Here is a 21,338-nt window from a genome sequence, read left to right as displayed (position 1 = left end):
AGACTTGGGGGGGGTGCTGGTCGATAAATATTCCTGTACATATGTGTGAGCTAATAAAACAGTTCTCGAAGCGGCTTCTCCTTCGTGCCAGAGCCACTTGCCTTCTTGTCTGGGCTATAAACTTTTGCTGCCAGACCTCTGCAGAGCGTGCCCAACCGAATCCTAAAGTAGCATCTTGAAGAGCGCGGCAGAGCGCGCACCCCGTGACCTTGATCCCCGCACCGTGCTTGCTCCTCTGCCTCCCCGGCCGCCTCCCTCCTCCCCAGGGGAGCGTCGAGAAAGCGCCTTTTGGATGCTGGAGGGGGCATCTGGTTCTGCTGGGCTGGAGAGCCGAGGCAGGATTTGAGGAAGAATTATTAGACTCGGAGGAGCGCGGACTCTTCGCTCGGCGTCTCCCCCGCTCCAGCCCGCGCCTGCCTCCTCCCCGCACCACTTGCGAGGCCGGCTGGCGTGCGGGGGCGCGGGACTGGGACCCCTGCCGCTGCCCGCCGGAGTTCTGGGAAGTTGTGGCTGTCGAGGATGGGGGTCTGTGGGTACCTGTTCCTGCCCTGGAAGTGCCTCGTGGTCGTGTCTCTCAGGCTGCTGTTCCTTGTACCCACAGGAGTGCCGGTGCGCAGTGGAGATGCCACCTTCCCCAAAGCTATGGACAACGTGACGGTCCGGCAGGGGGAGAGCGCCACCCTCAGGTAGGGAGCTGCGGCTCTTCGGCGGGGGACCGAGTCCCCAGGAAGTGGTGACCAGGGGAAGGGGCGAGGGAGAGAGCAAGCAGGAGGCTGCGTGGGGGAGTGGAGCAGGTGACAGGGCCTTTCGCGGGCCCAAGAGGTGCCTTCTTGCGTGTGGTCGCTGCTGATGCCCACTCTGCTGGGCAGGTCGGTCATTTGCCCCAGCTTTCCCGGTCCGGGATCTGAGTGAACACCGAGGGCGGTGCTGGGACTCTGTGCGTCTCTGGGGCCATGGCATGGCTTGATTCACTTGGGCGTGGGCACCAGGCTCAGGACCTGGGGGGAACTCGACTTGAAGTGCCTGGTGGTTAGTCCGCGATCCTGGCCAGAGAGTGTGTGGTGAGGTCGGACGGTTCTCAGGATGTCCAGATAGCTCCTCTCGGAGGGCTTACCTAGAATGCGACACTCTGCTATTGCCAGTGCCAGGCCTTGCCCGGTTATGACTCTGCTGAAGGTACCAGCCACTCTTGCCAACCCTGGATGGAGCACCTGGGGCCCCTCCTCTGGATTACGATGGCAATTTGATGTTTGCAGCCCGGAGCCAAGGGGAGGAAGCATGTAGCTTTTATGCAACGACATCACTCCTGTGTGCAAAGCACAATAGGAGGGCTTTTTGTTTTACCTTAATGAGTTACAGAGAATCACTTACATGCTCCAGGCAGAGGGGTGGAGATTCTTGGAATATGAACCTTTGGGGACTGGGCCTGCTGCAGCAGAGACTTTAATAAAAATGCAGCCACCACTTTCCACCAGCTCAGCACATCTCATCTTTTATCCCTTTAATGAGGCAGTTCTGGTCCTAGGAGACAGATTTAGGGACGTCCCAGCTTAACTATGTCTCGCAGTGTACACAGGGTGAGTGCATTTGCCCTGCCTATGACTTTGATGCTTATGGTGAAAATAAAACAATCCGACCCAGATTCAGCAGCCCAGGACAGGGGGACAGAGGCTTTTCCTCGCAGTGTGTCCTGGTGAAATTCTCCCTCCCTAGACAGCCCTCCGGGAAGCAGCCAAAGACCACGGGACACTAGTATCACTTTCCAAAGCTCAAGTGCTGTTGGCATTCTTGCCACTTTGAATGAGACTTCCTTGACACTGGAGAACAGGTCCTGGAGCCCTGTCTAGTGATGCTCAGAGGCCCAAGGAGGAGAGAAGAAAGGACTGAGCCACCCCTCCTAGCCTGCTTGAGGGTCAAGTGCACCTGGCCCCAGCCTGCCTCCGGCTGCTTTACTCCTTAGACAAGGCTCGGGAGCCCACTCCCTGAGGAATGGGTGGGATGCCCATTTGAAGTAGACTAATCTGCTCAGTCAGGGGAGACACATGGCTACACTGTGTGTTAACCAAGAACAAGCAAATGTTAGCGTGGAGGGCTGCGGATGCTGTCACACCTTTCTTGGTCTTCTGATCTCTCACTGGGGCGGATCGAGTAGAATCTCAGGGCTGAGCGTCCCAAACTCCGCTTCCCTTTTCCTGCGCCTTCAACATTAGACCAGAAACTTAGTTCCTGACTTCTGGGCTGCAACAAGACAATTCCACCAGCAGAGGGCCAGCTTTGATCTACCATTTTTTATTAGCTGCTGGCCTGTTTTCATGATCCGTTCTAATGTTTAGCAGCTGGGCTGGTAATGGGCATGGGAATAAAGAGGAAAAGCTGAATGGTTGGTTTTTGTGCTTCATGGGGAAACAATTAACTTACATTTTCTGCTATAACTATTATCTATTACCTGTTCCCATGCTGTAGTTTTTTAAAGTAACCACACATCTTGTGTTGATTTTGTCTCTCCTGTGTACTGTCACCCCATGAATAGAGAAATTCAGTGTGTGGTTCACATTCCAATCTCTTCATCCTTCCTCTTTCTTTTACCAAGTGAGGTCTCTTTTATTATTTTCTCCATTTTTATTTAATGCCCCCATCGTATAAACTCTTGTCCCTTATTCATTTTCTTCTTCCTTTCTTCCCTCCATCACTTGATTCTTATTATTCCTTAATTCTTTCAGGTTTTGATTTTACTACCATCAAAGTGTTTCTTAAAAGAACATTTAAACAACTCCCATAAATTATCTCTCTCCCATTGTTTGCACACTTGCTTGCTTCACTGGCTAAAGGTTGTGTACCCATTGTAGTGAAAACCTTGTTTGTCATCACTCTGAGGGAAATCCCATGTTTCCAGTGTCTGCAAGGCCAGGTTTGGTGTGGTGCTGTGTTTCTGTCTTACAACAGTCTAACTCCTAAGTGTTATGTATCAGTTTTGGCCTCCTTAATGATGTTCATTGGGAACTCAGTGCTCCAAATACATCCAAAGTTCAGAATAGAAGTGACTGATACTCAGCCACAGATAGCCATAGCTAATGTGACTGTCCTGGATCCAGCCACCTCAAGTCTGTCTGCAAATCTTGCATGATGTCAAATAAGGAGGCCAAGGACCTAGCAGGAAAGGCAGAGGTATCAAGAGGCTAGGTCCACCTTCACTGTCTCCAGGGAGGTGTTGCACAGCTTAGAGGAGAATGGTTTCCTTCCTTTGGGATTTCAGTTTTGTTGTGACAGTTCTTTGATTGCACTGAGTGACATTCCCAAGGGGTGCGCCCTAGATGACACTGAAGTTTTGAACATGGATGAAACTCATTTTTACATAAGTGAGGCAATATTATCTTCCTCCTAACTACTTCACAGTGCTACTTGAAAAGTAAAAATAATTATTTGAATATTGAGTTATTTTGCCTTCTTGGAAGAGAGATGATATAGAAAATGAAGGTTCTATTCACTATGGTTGAATTATAGCTCCTATGAATCTGATTTGAATTCATTATTACAAATGGGCCCTCTTGGCCAGAATCATTTCATTACAATTATCTGCGGTGGAGCTGAAAATGTTCTGTGTCTTTCCGTCAGATTAGATATGACAAGAATCCAGAAGTCCTGTGTCGCAATGAATACCTGTGTCAGGAAGGCGGCGTTTGGCCCTCGGTGTGGTCAGCAGGTGTCATTAAGCCAGCCCAGCCACAGGGGTGAGCACCAGCTGGGCTTTCCCAGGTCCCAGTCTCCTCCAACTCCTCTCTGTGTCCCCATCATCTGCATACATGTGCATTTTGAGGGGATGCGGAAGGTAGGGGTTGTTGCTGTGACTGTTCTACCCCACAGGAAAAGCTCCTCCAACACAGCTGTGCATTGCACAGTGAGCTTGTCCTTGTGTGACCATCACAGAGGGTACTTACACAGACTTAGACAACCACCATGTCACCAGTGCAATCTCATGGGCCCACCATAGCACAACTGAAACATTGCCATGTGGGGGCTGACTGTACTTGCTGGGTTTTTTTGTTGATGGGTTGTTATTTTTTCAAAAGCAGGATAACCAGTCATGCTGATCCAGCCTTGCTGATTTAGAATTATGCTAAATGTTACTTTTCTAAAATATCCTTGCATTTTAATTCCATGTTCTGTGCTAACCCATTCAGAACCAAGTATCTGAGCTTTAACACCTGCCATGGCGAAATCTCAACAGTGGATTCTGGGAAAGCAACTTGCACTGCCCAAGGACTGTGTCCTGTTGTTTGGGTGTTTTCTGCATTTTTGCACCCTCCTTCAGCAGCTTTGCTTCTCATGCAAATTAGGAAACCCAGAGTAGCCCTCAGGTTGTCCAAAACATGCATCTCCATGTTGAAACTGCCTACACTGAGTAAGGACTGTGGCAGGGCAAAAGCTTTGCCTTTGGTCTGGGAAGATGAAGACATCAAGATACACTCCAGCAGGTTCAGGTCCACAGGGAACTTCTAGCGGAAGTAGTGGTGCTCACCTCGTCTGCACATGGAGGTCCCTGGGCTGCCTGTCTCCCAGGTGGATGAAGGCAGAAACTCTGGATGGATGTGGGCATTTGAAACTTCCCTTGCAATGTTGCTAAAGTGAAGCCAGAGTTGAGAAGCTTTGCTGAAGGGCGGTGTCTGCCCTGGAGTCTCTGAGTGAGCCTGGTGTCAGCGTGCCCTTCTCCCTCCCCCTGATCAGTCTCCTCCTCCTGTGCCTGTGCCTCAGGGCCACGTGGGAAAGCACTGGCTCAGGCCTTGGGTACCTGGATTCAGTTCTTATTCTGCAGTCTCCCTGACTCTGACCTTGAGCAGGTCAGTGCAGTTGTGTATGCTGTCCACCCAGTCTGTGGTGTCAGGTGAGATGAAGTATCTGGTGCAGATCTGGTAGCTATAAACCAACATACGTGTGCAAGTTGTTCCTCGTACTCCATGGAACTCCTCAGTAACAGCTGGCATTTCTTGCAGTCTTTTCCAGTCTCATCTACTTCACCCACTGCCCTTCTACCCTCCAGCCACCCACACCCCTTTGAAATGATTTCATTCTGTTCCCAGGCCGCTCAGCTTCTTGCTTTCTCTTTGTGGTCAAGAATTCCTCTCACCCAAGTTCTCATAATTCTTGCTCGGACCCAAGCTCTTAAATTCTCTAAGTGTGGTTGTGTGTGGACAAGTGGGATCCTGGAGCTCATGTGTTGAGTGCAGACACAGTGGGAAGGTGTTGATCGGCTACCTTTATCCATCTCAAGGGACAGAATCTCTTCGGTCTCTAAACCTGCACCTAGTGAAGGGCTTACATCGGAACGGTTTCATCCTCTTCAAAATGCAATCCTGGGATATTCAGGCACAGCGATGGTTGAGAGCTCAGAGTCCTGCGGGAGTTTTGGATTCCGTTCAAATCACTTGCCCGAGGGTAGCCTCTGATGGGAAGTTCTGTGAGTCTTCACTGTCCCTGGGGCAGACAACAAGGGAGGTGGCAGAGTTAGGAGGAGTCGGTGCAGCAGCAGTGGAGTGTCCTGTTTCGAAGGGAGGCTGGCTCTGCAGAGCCTAGCCGTGACGTGGAGGCAGAGGCATATGGGATGAGGAGGCAGGACGAACAGACAGCTACTCAGGGATTTTGCCAAATGAGTTGAGATGTCTTGGATTGGGTCAAGGCTGCAGGGTTAACCAGACCTGGAAGGGTAAGGCTGGCTTGATTCTGATGCTCTCTAGCATTCCTGATTGGTGGGAATGTGCCCACCTCCCCCTGTAAACACAGCGCAGGGCCACACCCCAAAGCCAGTCGCGGAGATGTTTTAAAGCATTAAAGATATATGCTCCATGGCTTCCTGCACTGCTCTGGGACGCTCAGCAGCTCTTACCAAAGCCCTTTGGCTAATTAGTTGGCCATTTTTAGCAAATTTGACCCTTGGGCTCCGTTGAGTCAGTTCTTTCTCATTTCCCTCCTTGCAGCATTCTGTAAAAGGGCTCTGCCCTTGGCCTGCCTACTGTGCTTACCGTAAGGCTGGCTGTGAGGGGGCTGCGGTGCGTTGTGGATCGGATGGGACCTGGCAGTGGGATGCAGCAGAGAGAAAGAGTCAAGTAGGTGTCGTTTGACCTTCCCAGGGGAGGGCTTTTAAAATTACTTATTATTAACGGGAAGCAATCTTCTCAGTTACCAGATGAGGAGAGGGAATTACAGTCCAAAAAATCTTCAGGGCTGGCAGAAATCTGCATTGCCTAGTAAGTTAGGAGCCAAGTGCTAACCTCTTTTTTTTTTTCTTTTTCTTTTTTTTTTTTTTTTTTAAACACGGACAAGACCACACTAGATTATTTCAGGATTGTTTGTTGTTTGCTCCACAGGATGGCAGGTGCACTTGCTGATGCTGGGTGTAGTTGACTGGAGCTGCAGTGTGCAGGGAGTAGTTGTGGGGAGAGGCTCCATTCTTTTCTCCCTGTCCATTCTCATTCCCCGCCCATCTCCCTGTAAGCTACACCTACTCGGTGGCTTTTAAGTACTGGTTTCAGTTTTTTTCAAGGTGTGAAAATTGCAGCTGTTGACATCTTGTCTGTCCAGTGCTTTCCCTGCCTAGACCTGTGTGTCATACTTCTGGTACAGGAGGTCAGAGAAAGGCAGTGTCTGAGTTTCATGTCACTGTTCCTACATAATAATACCACTGGCCTATTCACAACGTGTGCGAGGGTCCCAGGGGATGAGGCGTCCTTTGAAACAAACAGCCCTGCCTCCGTTATCCATGATTTGTTGTGTGTCAGAAGCTGAACAGTTACTTGTCATGTCCTATTATTTTCAGAATGCCACCATCCCAATTAATGGCTCAGGAGACGGAAATTTAGAAAAGTTATGCCAATTGCCTTTGGTCACATGGTATTATGTGTTCGAGTCTAAATTTCCTCCTAGAAGACATTTCTGCTTCTTCTCAATTTTGCAGCACACTCTTTGCTCCCAGAGATAGAGAACCCGGGAAATTTCCCTGTGCTACAGGCAGAAAAATTCCAAAAACACTGTTTCTTGTCCGTGACTGTATATTGGTCAAGAGGTCAGGAGACCTGCATTTTCGTGAAGGGCCATTGCTGTCTGCTGTCTTTGCTTTCTGGTGCTCAACTCATCTTGTTCACACTCAAGTCAGCTCTCATCTCCTTTCTGGGGCTTGGGGTGATGCCTGCAGTGAAGGCTACACATCACGACAGCCATGGTACTGTCCAGAGGCATTCGAGTTCTTGCCTTGCACCTGTTCTCAGTGTTGTGCTCTCCTGTTATGTGACTTCCTCCGGTACCTGCAGTACCTTGAAAGACCTGCAAACTAAGAGTAAGCAGGTCCTTGATTGGCAAGAACATACCAGTGAGAACTGTGAGGGAGTGAGTGATCTCAAAGTGTAGAATAAAGAGAATTGACTTGTGTAAACCCTACCATGTGTGACAGTCTGTAACCCTTTTTCCTGGTCTTTGTGGTTACGTGCCAGTGTAAGCCAGGGAGGCTGTGAAATAGCCAGTCTTCTTACTCACCTTGCCACTTGATTCATGCCCTAGAGAAAGTCACATGACCCACTTTGGCCTCCTCTTCCCTGGAGATGATGTATTTTGCTTAAATCAAAGAGATGCTGAGGACCTGACTTGGCTTCCCATAAAAGTGCTGATCAATAAAATTTTTTAAAGTTGGTTTGGAATATTAAACATTTTCAGTGGGTCTGAAGATTTATGGTGTCTCGATTAACCAAGTTTCCATTGCATAAAAAAGAACAAAGAACGTGATAAGTGGTTGTTAAGTTTTCTGGCTAATCCACAAAAGATAATTTAACTCACAATTACCCAAAATGTTATATGCTAGTGATGAAGAAAAATTAAAAAAAAAAACAACATCGTTGTAGAAGTAATTACACAAAAGAGGGAAAAAAAACAAATGTGACAATTTTCCATTTATTGCGAATACCAATGCTGAGGAAAAGTAGGCATAATTAGAAGAAGATAGCAAAGACACATTTTCTCAAAGACGTTTCTGAAGTTTTGGAGTTTGTATTATTGTTCCTATTTAGCCAAATTTAATTTTACAATGCATAGCTTTGGTTTTTCTTTGTTCCTGTGTACATTTTTCACTATTCTGGTTATGGGGGAATATTTTCACAAATGTTGACAAAGGAGGGAAGAAGATAGATAAAGGAAACACAAGAGAGAAATGGACAGACACGTGAAAAGCAAGGGTATGGGGCAGCTTTTCCAGAGCAGTCAGCCAAGGGTTGAGGGAAGAGAAATAAAGGAATGAAGAAGAGGGGAAAATGTGTACATGAGAAACAGAAAGAAAACCTGAAGCAGAATTACTGAACATTCAAAGGTACAGAAAAGACAAAAGAAAGAAAGCAGTGAGATACAAATCGCCGTGCTGGGGTGGGCACTTACCCCAGCTGCTAAGATTCCCCCTTGTGATGCCCACATCCTGTATCAGAGTGCCTGGGTTCAAGGCCCATCTCTGCTTGGATTCCAGCTTCCTGTTAATGTAGACCCTGGGAGGCAGCCCCTGATGGCTGAATGCCCCCTGCATTGGAGACCTACATTGAGCTCCCAGCTCCAACTTCAGCCTGCCCTGGTGTTGGTCGTTATGAGCATTTGGGGAATGATGGGAGAGTTCTGTCTGTCTCTCAAAAGCTTAATTTAAGAAAAGAAAAATCACTGTTGTCCCACTGTTTCTGGTGGCATAGTTTCTTCATGATATTCATGTGCTGTAAGTCTTTTGAAGTCCCTTCATTTGCATGGTTCTCAAATTTAAATAGAAAATTTTTTATTTACTATTAGTTTTATCTCAAAAAAAGAGCAGAGAGAGAGGAGAGAGGAGAAATTCCATCTGCTGGTTTACTCCCCAAATGCCTGCAGCAGCCAGGGCCAGACTTAACTGAAGCCAGGTGCTTGGAATTCCATCTGAGGCCCCCACGTGCATGTCAGGGACCCAAGTACTTGGGCATCATTTGCTCCCAGGGTGTATGCTAACAGGAAGCTGGATTGGAAGTGAAGGTTGAACTCAAACCCAGGCACTCTAATAGGGCATGTGGGCAGCTAAGGTGCTGACTTAACCACTGTGCCAAATGCCTGCCCCTCAAAAATTTTTGCACCAAAATATCTTGCAATTCCATTTTCCAGAAGTGCCTTGGAATAATGGCTCTTCCATGACTATCTGGGGTGGGAGACCACACATACCCTGGTGTCCAGTAGCTGACCCAAGAGCAACTGATAGGTCAACTTCCTGCTGTCAGGCTTCAGCTCTTTCTGACCCTCACTTTCCACTCGCCCCACAGCTGTAAATTCCCTTCTTGTCATTGAGTCTTTGTCCACATCTTGCTAATCCTCATTAAATCTACCCCAGGTCATGGGTGATGGGCCTTGTCCTGCCAGGACAGCTCTCTAGGCCACTAGTCCTGCCCTTGACCCCGTTCTTGCAGCCTAGTGGTACAGGGTCTTTGCAGCCCTCCCTGCTGGCCTGCCTGCTCACATGTTCATTTGGGAGGCCACCTCGCATCCAGCCAACGTATGCGGTCTGGACGTCACGTTTCCTGCCATCTGCCCCGCTCCTCGGCAGTGAAGCAGTTTATTCTGTTGCATGGCTTGCTAGAGCAGATACTGTCTGCTTTGATCGCCCATGTATGCCATCATGACACAGGGCTTCTTGCAGGCTGCTTGGGAATGTTCACAGGGGATAAAAGGTGGAGCCGCCCTTTTTGTGCAGGTAGAATTGAATCAGTAGGGGTTTTATTACAAGTGGCTGTGTTGTCAGGGAGTGACCAGCCATGGGGCCACCCTGGGAAAGAGGCGGGGGATAGAGTACTCAACATCTGTACTCTCTGGGTCTTTGTTGTCATTCCTAAAGATCCTCCTCGTCCCACTGCCTGTCCTTTGCTTCTCCCACACCTTTTGTAAATCCATCAGCATTCTCCATTCACCTCCGGGTCCCCAGTGTTCCACTGAACAACTCGTGCACAGTGGGGGCTCTAGTTTTGGGAAACATGAGTGCTTCTCCTTTGTCTCTTTCTGGCTTCACGCCCTATTTCACACAGCCCCACAGAAACACATGGGCACACAGACAGTCTTGCATATATATTTTTTCTAATGGAGATATTCTCACTCATTTTTTTAAGTAATTGGGGAGTGACTGAAATAACACCCAGAGTTTCTGGCATTCAAATCCTAGTTGAGATAATGATCTCTCCCTAGATAGTTGGTATTTAACTTGTCCTCTCTTCTGCTTCTTATAATTGCAGTATTTGTGAATTTCACAATCTTCTTTAAAGCCATTGGCAGACATTGTGAATGGTTGTAAGGGAGACGTGCCCATTTCTCCCTTGTCCCCCTGGGTCACATAATAGGTGGGGGTGCATGCTGGAGTGCATCTACAAGCTGGAGGGGCTTTGAGCTCATCACAGCGAGAGGGTATCTTGTGATGAGGAGATTCATGGGCCCATGTCTGTGGCCATGTGAAATGCAACCACTTCTGTAATAAGCTCTCGCCGTGGTGCCCCAGCAAGCATCTGCTGTACCTGTGTGGTGGCAGCCATCCATAGAACACCATTGATTATGTGTTCTCTGTTGCAACTGGCAAGGCAGTGGAGGCTTAGTGAAATGTAAGATAAAGTGTAACCTCTACCAAGAGGTTAAGAACACCAGATTCGCAGTCAAAAAAGCTCATTTCAAATCCCAACTCCGGTACTTAATGGCTGTATGTGGCTGGACAAATGACTCAATTTCTCTAAGCCTCAATTTTCTGATTAAAAGAAAAAAAAAAATAAAAGGAACTCTATAGCCACTACACCAGGTTATTGGGAGGGAGTAAAGGGCCTCAAGTTGGAAAAAAGCTTAGATTAAAGTCTGACATGGTGGCAAGCTCACGATAAACTGTACCTATTAAAAATGTTTTACTGAATTCACAATTTCAATGCACAGTGTTTGTTGAGTACATATTGGATGCCAAACACTATTCTAGACAGTGTGGAGATTATAAAGTTGCATCAATTCTGGCTTCTTCTCTCCAAAATTCCATGTTATGGTGAGTATTTTGGCAGAATTTAAAGCCCCCAGATCAGGAAGGGGAAGGGAAAGAGGGAGAGGAAGAAGCAGGAAGGGAGGAAGCAGACTTGATCCACACAAAATGCCCCCACATTAAATGCTTACTTATGGACTGGCACTGTGGTGTAGCGGGTAAAGCTGCCGCCTGCAGTGCTGCCATCTCATACGGGCACTGGTTCGAGTCCCAGCTGCTCCTCTTCCAGCTCTCTGCTGTGGCCTGGGAAAGCAGTAGAAGATGGCCCAAGTGTTTGGGCCCCTGCACCTGAAAGAAACTCGTGGCTTCTGGCTCCTGGCTTCGGATCAGCCCAGCTCCCACCATTGCAATCATCTGGGGAGTGAACCAGCAGATTGTAGACTCTTTCTTTCTCTCTGCTTCTGCCTCTCTGTAATTCTGCCTCTCAAACAAATAAATAAATCTTTGAAAAATTATGTCAACACATTTGAACAAAGCTTATTCACCTGTGTGACCACTACCCTTCAAGCGTGTTCAGAACATCATCATCATCCCAGAATTTCTCCCAATGCTCTTTTTTTTTTGCTGTGATAGAATATACATAACAAATTTATCATTTTTAACTTTTTATAAAAATATATATTTATTTGAAAGGCAGAGAGAGGAGAGAGGGTGAGAGAGAAAGAGAGAGATCTTCCACCCGCCGGTTCACTCCCAAAACGCCTGAAACAACTGGCAAAGCCAAATCCAGGACCCAGCAATTCCATCCAGGTCTCCCACCTGGGTGCAGGGGCCCAGACACTTGCCATCCCTAAAGATCCTCCTCATCCCACTGCCTGTCCTTTGCTTCTTCATGCACACCTTTTGTAAATCCATCAGCATTCTCCATTCACCTCCGGGTCCCCAGTGTTCCACTGAATAACTCTTGCACAGTGGGCGCTCTAGTTTTGGAAAACATGGGTGCTTCTCCTTTGTCTCTTTCTGGCTTTACGCCCTATTTCACACAGACCTAAGTACATTAGCAGAGAGCTGGACCAGAAGAGGAGCAGCCAGGTCTTGATCTGGGGCTTCAATACTGGATGCAAGCAATGGCCTAACCCACAACACCAGCCCCATTTTAATAAGTTTAAAGGTCCAGTTCAGTGATAGATAGTACATTCACATTGCTGCAAGCCTCACCACCCCACCATCCATCTCCAGAACTTATTTCAACTTCCCAAACTGATACTCTTCTCTCCCCCGAACCCTTGGCAAACATCACTCCACCTTCGGTCACTATGACATGGACTACATTAGATACTGCCAATTAGCGGTCCTTTATATTAGTTGACTTTTTGTGAGTGTTAGCTTAGTGTGATCAAGGTTTGTCCATGTTGTAGCTTGTGTCAGAATTTCCTTTCTACTTGAAGTTGAGTAATATTTCAGTGTATGTATGTATGACATTTGTTTATCTGTTCATCCTTCAGTGGACACGTGGGTCGCATTCTCTGTTGTTAATAATGCTGCAGTGAACACAAGTGTACAAATATCTGTTTGCATCCTGTTTTCCTTTGTTTTGGAACATGCCCCCAAATGGAATTTCTGGACCATATGGTATTGTATGTTTAATTTTTTGAGGATCTGCTACACTGTTTTCCATATTGGGTATACCATCTTACATTCCCTCGATCAGTGCACCAGGTTCCAATTTATTCAGACCCTAACCAACATATTTTATTTTATTTTTCTTACTATTTTTATAATACTTGTTCTAATAGTTATAACTTAATATCTCACTGTGGTTTTTATTTGCATTTTATTGATGATGATGTTGGTAAGCTTATTAACTCTTTGTGTACTTTCTCTAGAAAATATCTTTTGAAGTCTAATTGCCTATTTTTTTGTTTTTTAAAAATTTATTTATTTTAAAGGCAGAGTTACAGTGAGAAAGGGAAAGACAGAGAGAGAGAGAGAGAGAGAGAGAGAGAGAGAGAGAGAGAGAGAGAGAGAGATTTTCCATCTGCTGGTTCACTACCCAGATGATCACAATGAGCAGTGCTAAGCCAGGCTGAACCAGGAGCCAGGAGCATCAATACAGGTGTCCCATGTGGTTGGCAGGGGCCCAAACACATGGGCCATCTTCCACTGCTTTTTCTAGGTCAGAAGCAGGGAGCTGGATTGGAAATGGAGCAGCCAGCCAGTCCAGTGCCATGGCGCACTAGATTAATCCTCCGCCTGCCGCACCGGCATCCCATATGGGCGCCGGTTCTAGCCCTGGTTGCTCCTCTCCAGTCCAGCTCTCTGCTGTGGCCTGGGAAAGCAGTAGAAGATGGCCCAAGTGCTTAGGCCCCTGCACCCGTGTGGGATACCAGGAAGAAGCACCTGGCTCCTGGCTTCATATCGGTGTAGCTCCAGCTGTTGCGGCCATTTGGGTAGTGAACTAGTGGATGGAAGACCTTTCTCTCTGCCTCTCCCTCTCACTGTCTGCAACTCTACCTGTCAAATAAATATATATGACATGACACCCAGATGGGGTACTGTCATCACAAGTGGCGGTTTTACCCACTACACCACAATGCCAGCCCATTTTAAATTTTTAAAAATTCATTTAAGTTATCTGAAAGAAAGAGTTGTGGAGATGAGAGAGAGATCTTCCATTCTTTGAGTCACTCCCCAAATGGCCAAAATGGCTGGGGCTGCTCCAAGCTGATGCTAGGAGCCTCTAACTCCATCCAGTCTCCCACATGGGTAGCCTGGACCTAGGCACTTAGAACATTTTACGCTGCTCTCCCAGGCACATTAGCAGGGAGCTGGATCAGAGGTAGAGCAGGAGCCAGCCCTGTGACTTAGCTGGTTAAGCTGCTGTCTGCAGTGCCTGCATCCCACATAGGTGCTGGTTTGAGTCCTGGCAGCTCCACTTCTAATCAAACTCCCTGCTGATGTGCCTGGGAAAACAATGGAGGATGGCCCAAGTCTTTTGGCCGCCAAACCCACAAGGGAGAGCTGGTTGAAGCTCCTGGATCTTGGTTTTGGCCTGGCCCAGCCCCGGCCATTGTGGCCATTTGGGGAGTGAACCAGAGGATTGAAGATCTCTCTCTCTCTCTCCCTCTCTCTTGGTAATTCTAACATTCAAATAAATAAATGAACCTTAAAAAAATAAGTAGAGCAGCTGGGATTCTAATCCACAGCCATATGGTATGCTGGCATCACAGATAGCAGCTCAAGCTAGTGCATCACAACGCCAGTTCCTGCCTATTTTTAATCAGGGTTTTTGTTTCTGTGCTGTTGAGTTGTAATATCTACATCTATATTTATAACTATATCTATATCCATATCTATATCATCTATACCTATACCTGTATCTATACCTCTACCTATATCTATATTCTGAATATGAACACTGTATCAGATATGTCATTTACAAATATATCCTCTCGTTCTGTTCCTTGACTCTTAACTCCGTAGCCAGTATCTTTTGATGCACAAACATCTATGTAAGAGTTTATTTCTGGACTCTGTAGTCTGTTTCATTGGTCTACATGTCTGTCTTTATGCCAGGAACACACTATTTTAATTACCATAGCTTTGAATTTACTAACTTGTGAGGCCTCCAAACTTGTACATTTTCAAGATATTCGGGGGGCTGTTTATGGTCCTTTGTGACTCCATATGAATTTTAAAGTAGGCTTTTCTATTTGTGCCAAAAATCACTGGGTTTTTGATAGGGATTGCAGTGAACCTGTAGTCTCTTTGGGTAGCATTGACAGCTATGTTAAGTGTACCTCACTCCTTAACTTAGGATGTCTTTCCACTGATTTTAAAATTTCTTTCAACAATTTTTTTGTTTGTTTTTGGTGTAAAAGTCATCTTGTTAGTTAAGTTTATCCCTCAAGTATTTTATTCCTTTTGATGCTATTGGAAATGGAGCTATTTTCTTTTTTTTTTTTTTTTCTGAAAATAAATAGAATATGTGTACTGATTTTGTATCTTGTAATTTTGTTTTTTGGTAAGTATAGACTCTAGAAGTTTCTACACATATTGTCATGCCGTCTGTGAACAGAGAAAATTTTCTGTCTTCCTTTCCAGCTTGTGCCATTATAACCTTTTTTTTTTTTTGCCTGATTACTGCAGCAAGAACTCCCAGTAGTCTGATGAATAGAAGTGACTGAAGCAGGCATTCTTGACTTATCTCTGATCTTAGAAGTAAAGCTCTTAATCTTCCATCACTGAGTATGTTGTTACCTGTGAAATTTCCAAATATGACCTTTATTATGCTTAAGTAACTTCCCTCTATTATTAGTTTGTTGAGTTTTTTTGTTGTTGTTGTTGCAAAACAATGATGAATTTTGTGGAATGTGTTTTTCTTTGCCCTCAGTAGAGGTGATTGTGTGTTTGTTTTGTTTTTTCTCCACACTGTTAATTTGTTGCATTACATTGATTGATCTTCTTACATTGAACTATCCTTGCATTGCAGGAATAGGTGTCACTTGGCCATGGTATTTAATCCTTTAAATATTCTGGTGGATTAAGCTTGCTAGCATTTTGTAGGGGATATTTGCATCAATATTAATATGGGATATGGATCTTTTTTTGTAGCATCTTTGTCTTTGTTAACAGGATAATATTAGCTCATAAAATGAGATTGAAAATGTTACCTCCCTTTCAACTTTTTGGACCATTTTGGGGAAAAATGCTGTTATCACCCTATAAATGTTTGATAGAAGTCATCAGTGAAATCATCTGGTTCTAGGCTTTTCTTTGTTGAGAAGATTTTGATTAGTGATTCAATCTCCTTACTAGCTCTGTTCAGGTTTTCATATTCTTTTTTACTCAATCTTGGTACACTGTGTCCTTCTAGAAATTTGTCCATTTTATATAAGTTATCCAATTTGTTGCCACACATTTGATCATGATACCATCTTATAACCTGTCTTGCTTCCATCAAATTTGTTGCAATGCATCCTCTTTGATAACTGATTTTAGTTATTTGATTGATCTCTTGTTTTTCTTAGTTAATCCAGATAGCAATTTGTCAGTTGTTAGTCTTTTAAAGGAATCTATTTGTGGTTTTGTTGATTTTTATTATTTTTAAATTTATGTTTTTGTGAGGTAGAGTGACAGAGAAATAGAGAAAGAAATAGGATAAGAGAGAGAGAGAGAGAGAGAGAGAGAACTCCTATCTGATGCTGAGCTCTTCAAAGGCCAAGCCAGGAGCTGGGAACTGAATCCAGGTTTCCCATTTGAGTGTCAGGGATCCAGCCACTAGATCCTGCTGCCTCTCAGAGGGTGCATTGGCTGGAAGGTGGAACTAGGAGCAGAGCTGAGACTTGAATCCAGGTACTCTGATGCTGTGAACCTAGGCATGTTAACCAGTACCCCAGCCACTATGTCAGATGCCTGCCCCATTATTGGTTTTCTAGTCTCGACTTTATCTTCACTCCATTATTTATTATTTTCTTGCTTCTGATAGTTTTGTAGTTACATTTAGTTTGTTCTTTTTCTAATTCATTAAGGTTTAAAAGCAGGTTGTTGATTAGAGGGTTTTTTTTTTTCTTTTTGGTTGTGTTTACAGCTATAAATTTCCATCTTAGCACTGATTTCTCTGCTACCTCTAATATGTTTTAATATGTTGTGTTTATATTTTCATTTGTCTTTAAGTATTTTTTAGGTAACCCTTGTTAGTTCTGTTCTCCCCATTTGTTGGTTAAGAGCATGTTGCTTAATTTCTACCATCTGACAATTTTCCAGATTTACTTCTGCTATTAAATTCTAGTTTCACTGCATTGTGATTAGAAAAGACATTTTCTATGACTTCACTCTTGAAATTTCTAAAGAAGTTATTCTGGCTTAAAATGCACTAGGCTAATCCTCCACCTTGCGGCGCCGGCACACCGGGTTCTAGTCCCGGTCGGGGCACCGATCCTGTCCCGGTTGCCCCTCTTCCAGGCCAGCTCTCTGCTGTGGCCAGGGAGTGCAGTGGAGGATGGCCCAGGTGCTTGGGCCCTGCACCCCATGGGAGACCAGGAGAAGCACCTGGCTCCTGCCATCGGAACAGCGCGGTGCGCCGGCCGCAGCGCGCTACCGCGGTGGCCATTGGAGGGTGAACCAACGGCAAAAGGAAGACCTTTCTCTCTGTCTCTCTCTCACTGTCCACTCTGCCTGTCAAAAAAAAAAATGCAATTTATTCTGGAAAATGTATTATATGCACTTTAAAAATGTGTACTCTGCCTTCATTGGGTAGACTGTGCTGAATAATTCTGTTCCATACAGTTTGTCTGTAGTGTTGTTTGTCTATTGTGTCTGTAGTATAGTACATTTCCTCACTGATACTATGTTTCCATGTTTCCTCTACTATGTGGAGTAAAAATGTCCTCTATATTGTTGTAGAATTGTCTATTTTTCCTTTTAATGCTGTCAACACTTGCTTCATGTATTTAGGGATGCCATTGTTTGGTACATATTTTTTGTAATTGCTGTATCTTCTTGGTGAATTGAATGTTTTATCATTATATAATATCCTTTGTCTCTTGCAAGAGTTCTTGAATTACAGTCTACTTTGTCTGATATTAACATAACCACTGCTGGTCTCTTTCGTTTAATTTGTAGGGAAATATTATAGAAGGTGTAATGAGAATAGCAGAAGCAAAAGAAAGAGAAAGGAATGAAGAAATATTTGTAATAATAGTTCCCGAGATTATCCCAAGATGAATGTCAAACATGAACCACAGATCTAAGCAGCTCAGGAAACATCAAGCAAAGCAGAAAGCAACAAGCTGAAACTTAGTATTTGATATCAAAACCAAAGAAAACACTCGAAAGAAGCCGAAGGAGACAAAGCTCTCCTGTAGAGGCAACAGGATAGGAATTACATTGGTCTTATTAGAAACCATGTATGCAAGAAACAGATACCCAACATCTACAAGCTTGGTCAGACCAAGAGAAATTGAGAAGAGGTATCTTCAGTAGACCTGCCTTGCAATATCTGCTGAAAGGTGTTCTTCAGGCTGCACGGTTCTGCACCAGGTGTCACAGGTGGCTCTGATGAAACCAAGCTAGTTCTGACTCTACTGCACTCACTCTGCTGCTGGGCACTTAGCACCACAGCTGACCCTGGAGTCACTGTTAGCCCCTACCCATCCCAACACATGCCCTTCTTTCCCTCCCGTGTTAATGTCTTGAGGACAGGAGTAGGATTTCAATGTGCTTATCTCCTGTACTTCCTATGATGCTCTGCATAGTGTATCAGTACTGTCTACTCCATAAGCAGGTTTATTGCATCCACCTCTGTCCTGGTCACCTTCCCACCTGTGTAAGTTGGTGAGTCACTCACAGATTTGTGACCCTAGCAAATACGGGGTTTATAAGGAGCACAGGTGACGTGTGCTTGTGTGGGGGTGTGCAGTTTGCTTTTTCTCATCCCCAATTCTTTCCTAGCCTCTGTCTACCCATGGAGCACTCATCTTTCAGATGTCTCTCCAGTGTCACTTCTGTTACTCTCTCCTGATTTTCCTCAGTCATCTTTCTCTCGGTGGTATCCAATCTTTCTAGTCTGGCTATGCATCGTCACGAACCAGGAAGACCTTCTAGAAGGCAGGTGCCTGTACCCAGCCTTGAATAGACAAAATACCAAAGTGAGGCTCTCTCAGGAATGCAGGCAGTCCCTCCGTCATCTGCTTCTTTCCAAGGTGTCACGTGGTCTCTTCCTCCTATATGCACTCCCTGTGCATATATCTCTTTGTCACGCTAGCTTTCTTTGCTACATGCTGTCTAGAATTTGTTGGTCCCATTTCCAGAAGTCCAAGTACTAAAGCCTAATTGTCCCTTTGTGTCCCTTCGTGTCCCAATCAAGAGTGACCAGGGGAAAATAGTCACATGGGTGCCAAGTAATAGAACGCTGACAGTGATGGCAATAATGATGATACCTATAGTCCCCTAGAAAAGGATGCTAAACAGAAGCTGTCCCAGGTTTGTTTTCCATCCAATTAAGGGCTGAGATCATTGTCCTTTTGGGCTACAAGATGGCTGCAGTAGCTCCAAGCATCATACAACAAGAGACCAAACTAGTCATTGATGGCTTGTGGGTCTCTTTTAAAAATATTTTCTGGAACATCCCTCGCGGCAGATTTCCCTGTGGTGTTATTCATGGGTGTCATCTAACAGATCTGAATCCTAGCTCAGCAGGTGATTGCCTGGCAGAATAATGCACCCGGGCCATGTGCTACAATCACACTCCTTGGCTTTGATGCCCTGGGGTGGCCTCACACAGGTGGAGGTGGTCAGTGTCCTCAGGGTTGTAAAGGTATGTTCTCATCCAGGTCCAAGGGACAAATCAAGAAATACACATCTCATTTGCACGCTGTGGTAGATTTTTTTTTTAAAAAAAGATTGGTTGATTGATTGATTTGGATGGCAGGGAGAGAGAGAGAGAAAGAGAGAGAGAGAGAGAGAGAGAGAAAGAGAGAGAGAGAAATTTTCCATCTTCTGGTTCACTTTCTGAATGCCCACAACAGTCAGGGCTGGGCCGGGCTGAAGCTGGGAACTATATCTTGGTCTACATCTTAGAACTGCATTTTGGATGGTAGGGACCCAAATACTTGCTAGACACATCAGCAGGAACCTGGTACAGAAGTGAAGCAGCCGGGTCACGAGCAGCACTCCAATCTGGGTGCTGGCATTGCAGTCGGCAGCTTGATGCCCTGTACCACAACCCTGGTCACGTTTCTGTGGTACACTAACCCAGACTCAAAGAGAAGCACACTGAGGCTGTCTCGTGTTACAGGATCACATATGATGTGTGAATCACTCCATTTACAATAAAAAGGCAGAAGCAGCGAGACGATGAGACATGGGAAGGCCCGGGCTGTTGAGAGGAACTTTTACAGCAGCCTCACTCAGTGCAGTCGGAAAAGAAGACAGCCATGGAGACAGGTGCTGGGAGAGGAAAACAGGGATGAGAGGAGCTAAGGAAAGAGGCAAACCATGGGGAAAATGACGCAAGTGGATCAGGGGTGCACAGCTCTTTAAATCAACCCTGGGTGCCGCATGAGAGTGGCCGCAGGACAGGAGGGAAAAGGTGCTGGGAGGAGATAGCTGAGATTAATGAGCGCAGGCTCGCCGGGCTCCTGCAGGTGACGTGACAAGCACAGAGCCCAGAAGACGCCCCTCGCTATGGAGGTCAGTTATTTATTTATTTTGTAACGGAACCTAACAAATTTCTAAAACCAGATAAATCCAATTACCCGTGTTTTGCCTTCAGGGAGTGGGAAAGATTAATGGTGGTATTTTGGCAGTAGCGTAAAAAGAAATAGGTGGTCATAACAAGGAGGGCTCATAAAGAGCCCTGGGAGCTGGCTGTCGCTGTCTCGCTGTGGGCACTGTGGCCGGCTGGGCGCGGGCCATGTTGGTACCCTCTGCTGTGGATGGCATGGACTGAGCCTAGGAGACCTTCCTCGTCCTTCTTGGCTAACCTGCAGCGCAAGAGAGCAGAGGACACATCCAATTCCTTTCCTGCTCACCCTTTTCTGTGGGCCTTTGTCTAGCCTTTTAACATGCCGGTAAGAGCGCCCACAGACCCCATCAGAGTGCCTGGATTTGATTCCTATCTCTGGCTTTGGGCTCCTGACACCTACTAACACACACACGCTGGGAGGCAGCAAGCGATGGCTCAAGTAGTTGGTTCCCTGCCACCCATGTTGATTACTTGGATTGAGTTCCCACATTCTGGCTTCAGCCCTGGTCACTGTGGGCATTTGGGGAGTAAACTAGTGGATGGAATACTCACTGTTTGTTTTTTTTTTTCTTTTAAGATTTATTTATTTATCTGAAAGGCAGAGTGTCAGAGAGTCAGAAGAAGAGAGAGAGAGAGAGAGAGAGAGAGAGAGAGAGAGAAAGAGAGGTCTTCCATCTGCAGGTTCACTCCCCAAATAGCCACCAAGGCTGGAGCTGGGCCAATCCAAAGCCAGGATCCAGGAGTTTCTTCCAGGTCTCCCATGAGGGTGCTGGGGACCAAGCACTTGGGCCATCTTCTACTGCTTTCTGCCATAGCAGAGAGCTGGATCAGAAGTGGAACAGCTGGGACTCAAACCAGTGCCCATATGGGATGCCGGCACTGTAGCAGGTGGCTTTACCCACTATGCCACAGTGCCAGCTCCCATTTACTCTTCTTATTTTTCTCTCTCTATCAATATCTAAAATAAATTTTTAAAGTTTTTGGAGGGTGGGTGTTTGGCACTAAGAAGCCACTTAGAGTTCCTGGGGTTGAGTCCCCTGCTTTCAGTCAATCTTCCTGCTGATGAACACGCTGAGAGGCAGCAGGTGTTGTTGGCTCAGTCACTTGGGTCTTTGA

General features: G+C 45.8%; 1 protein-coding gene across 3 annotated transcripts in view; it reads left to right on the top strand.

Annotated features, from left to right (window-relative positions):
- The first annotated feature begins 519 nt into the window (after positions 1 to 519).
- OPCML (opioid binding protein/cell adhesion molecule like) overlaps positions 520 to 21,338 on the top strand; it is a 571,617-nt gene continuing 550,798 nt past the window's right edge. For all 3 annotated transcript variants that reach the window (XM_062198476.1, XM_062198475.1, XM_062198474.1), the window contains exon 1: positions 520 to 686. In XM_062198476.1, coding sequence (XP_062054460.1) covers positions 520 to 686 — 167 coding nt within the window. The remainder of the gene's footprint in view (positions 687 to 21,338) is intronic.

The sequence above is a fragment of the Lepus europaeus genome, chromosome 7 (assembly GCF_033115175.1).
Source record: "Lepus europaeus isolate LE1 chromosome 7, mLepTim1.pri, whole genome shotgun sequence".
Classification (NCBI taxonomy): domain Eukaryota; kingdom Metazoa; phylum Chordata; class Mammalia; order Lagomorpha; family Leporidae; genus Lepus; species Lepus europaeus.
Note: the sequence above shows the minus strand (reverse complement) of the source record. Positions and strands in the feature narration are given on the sequence as shown.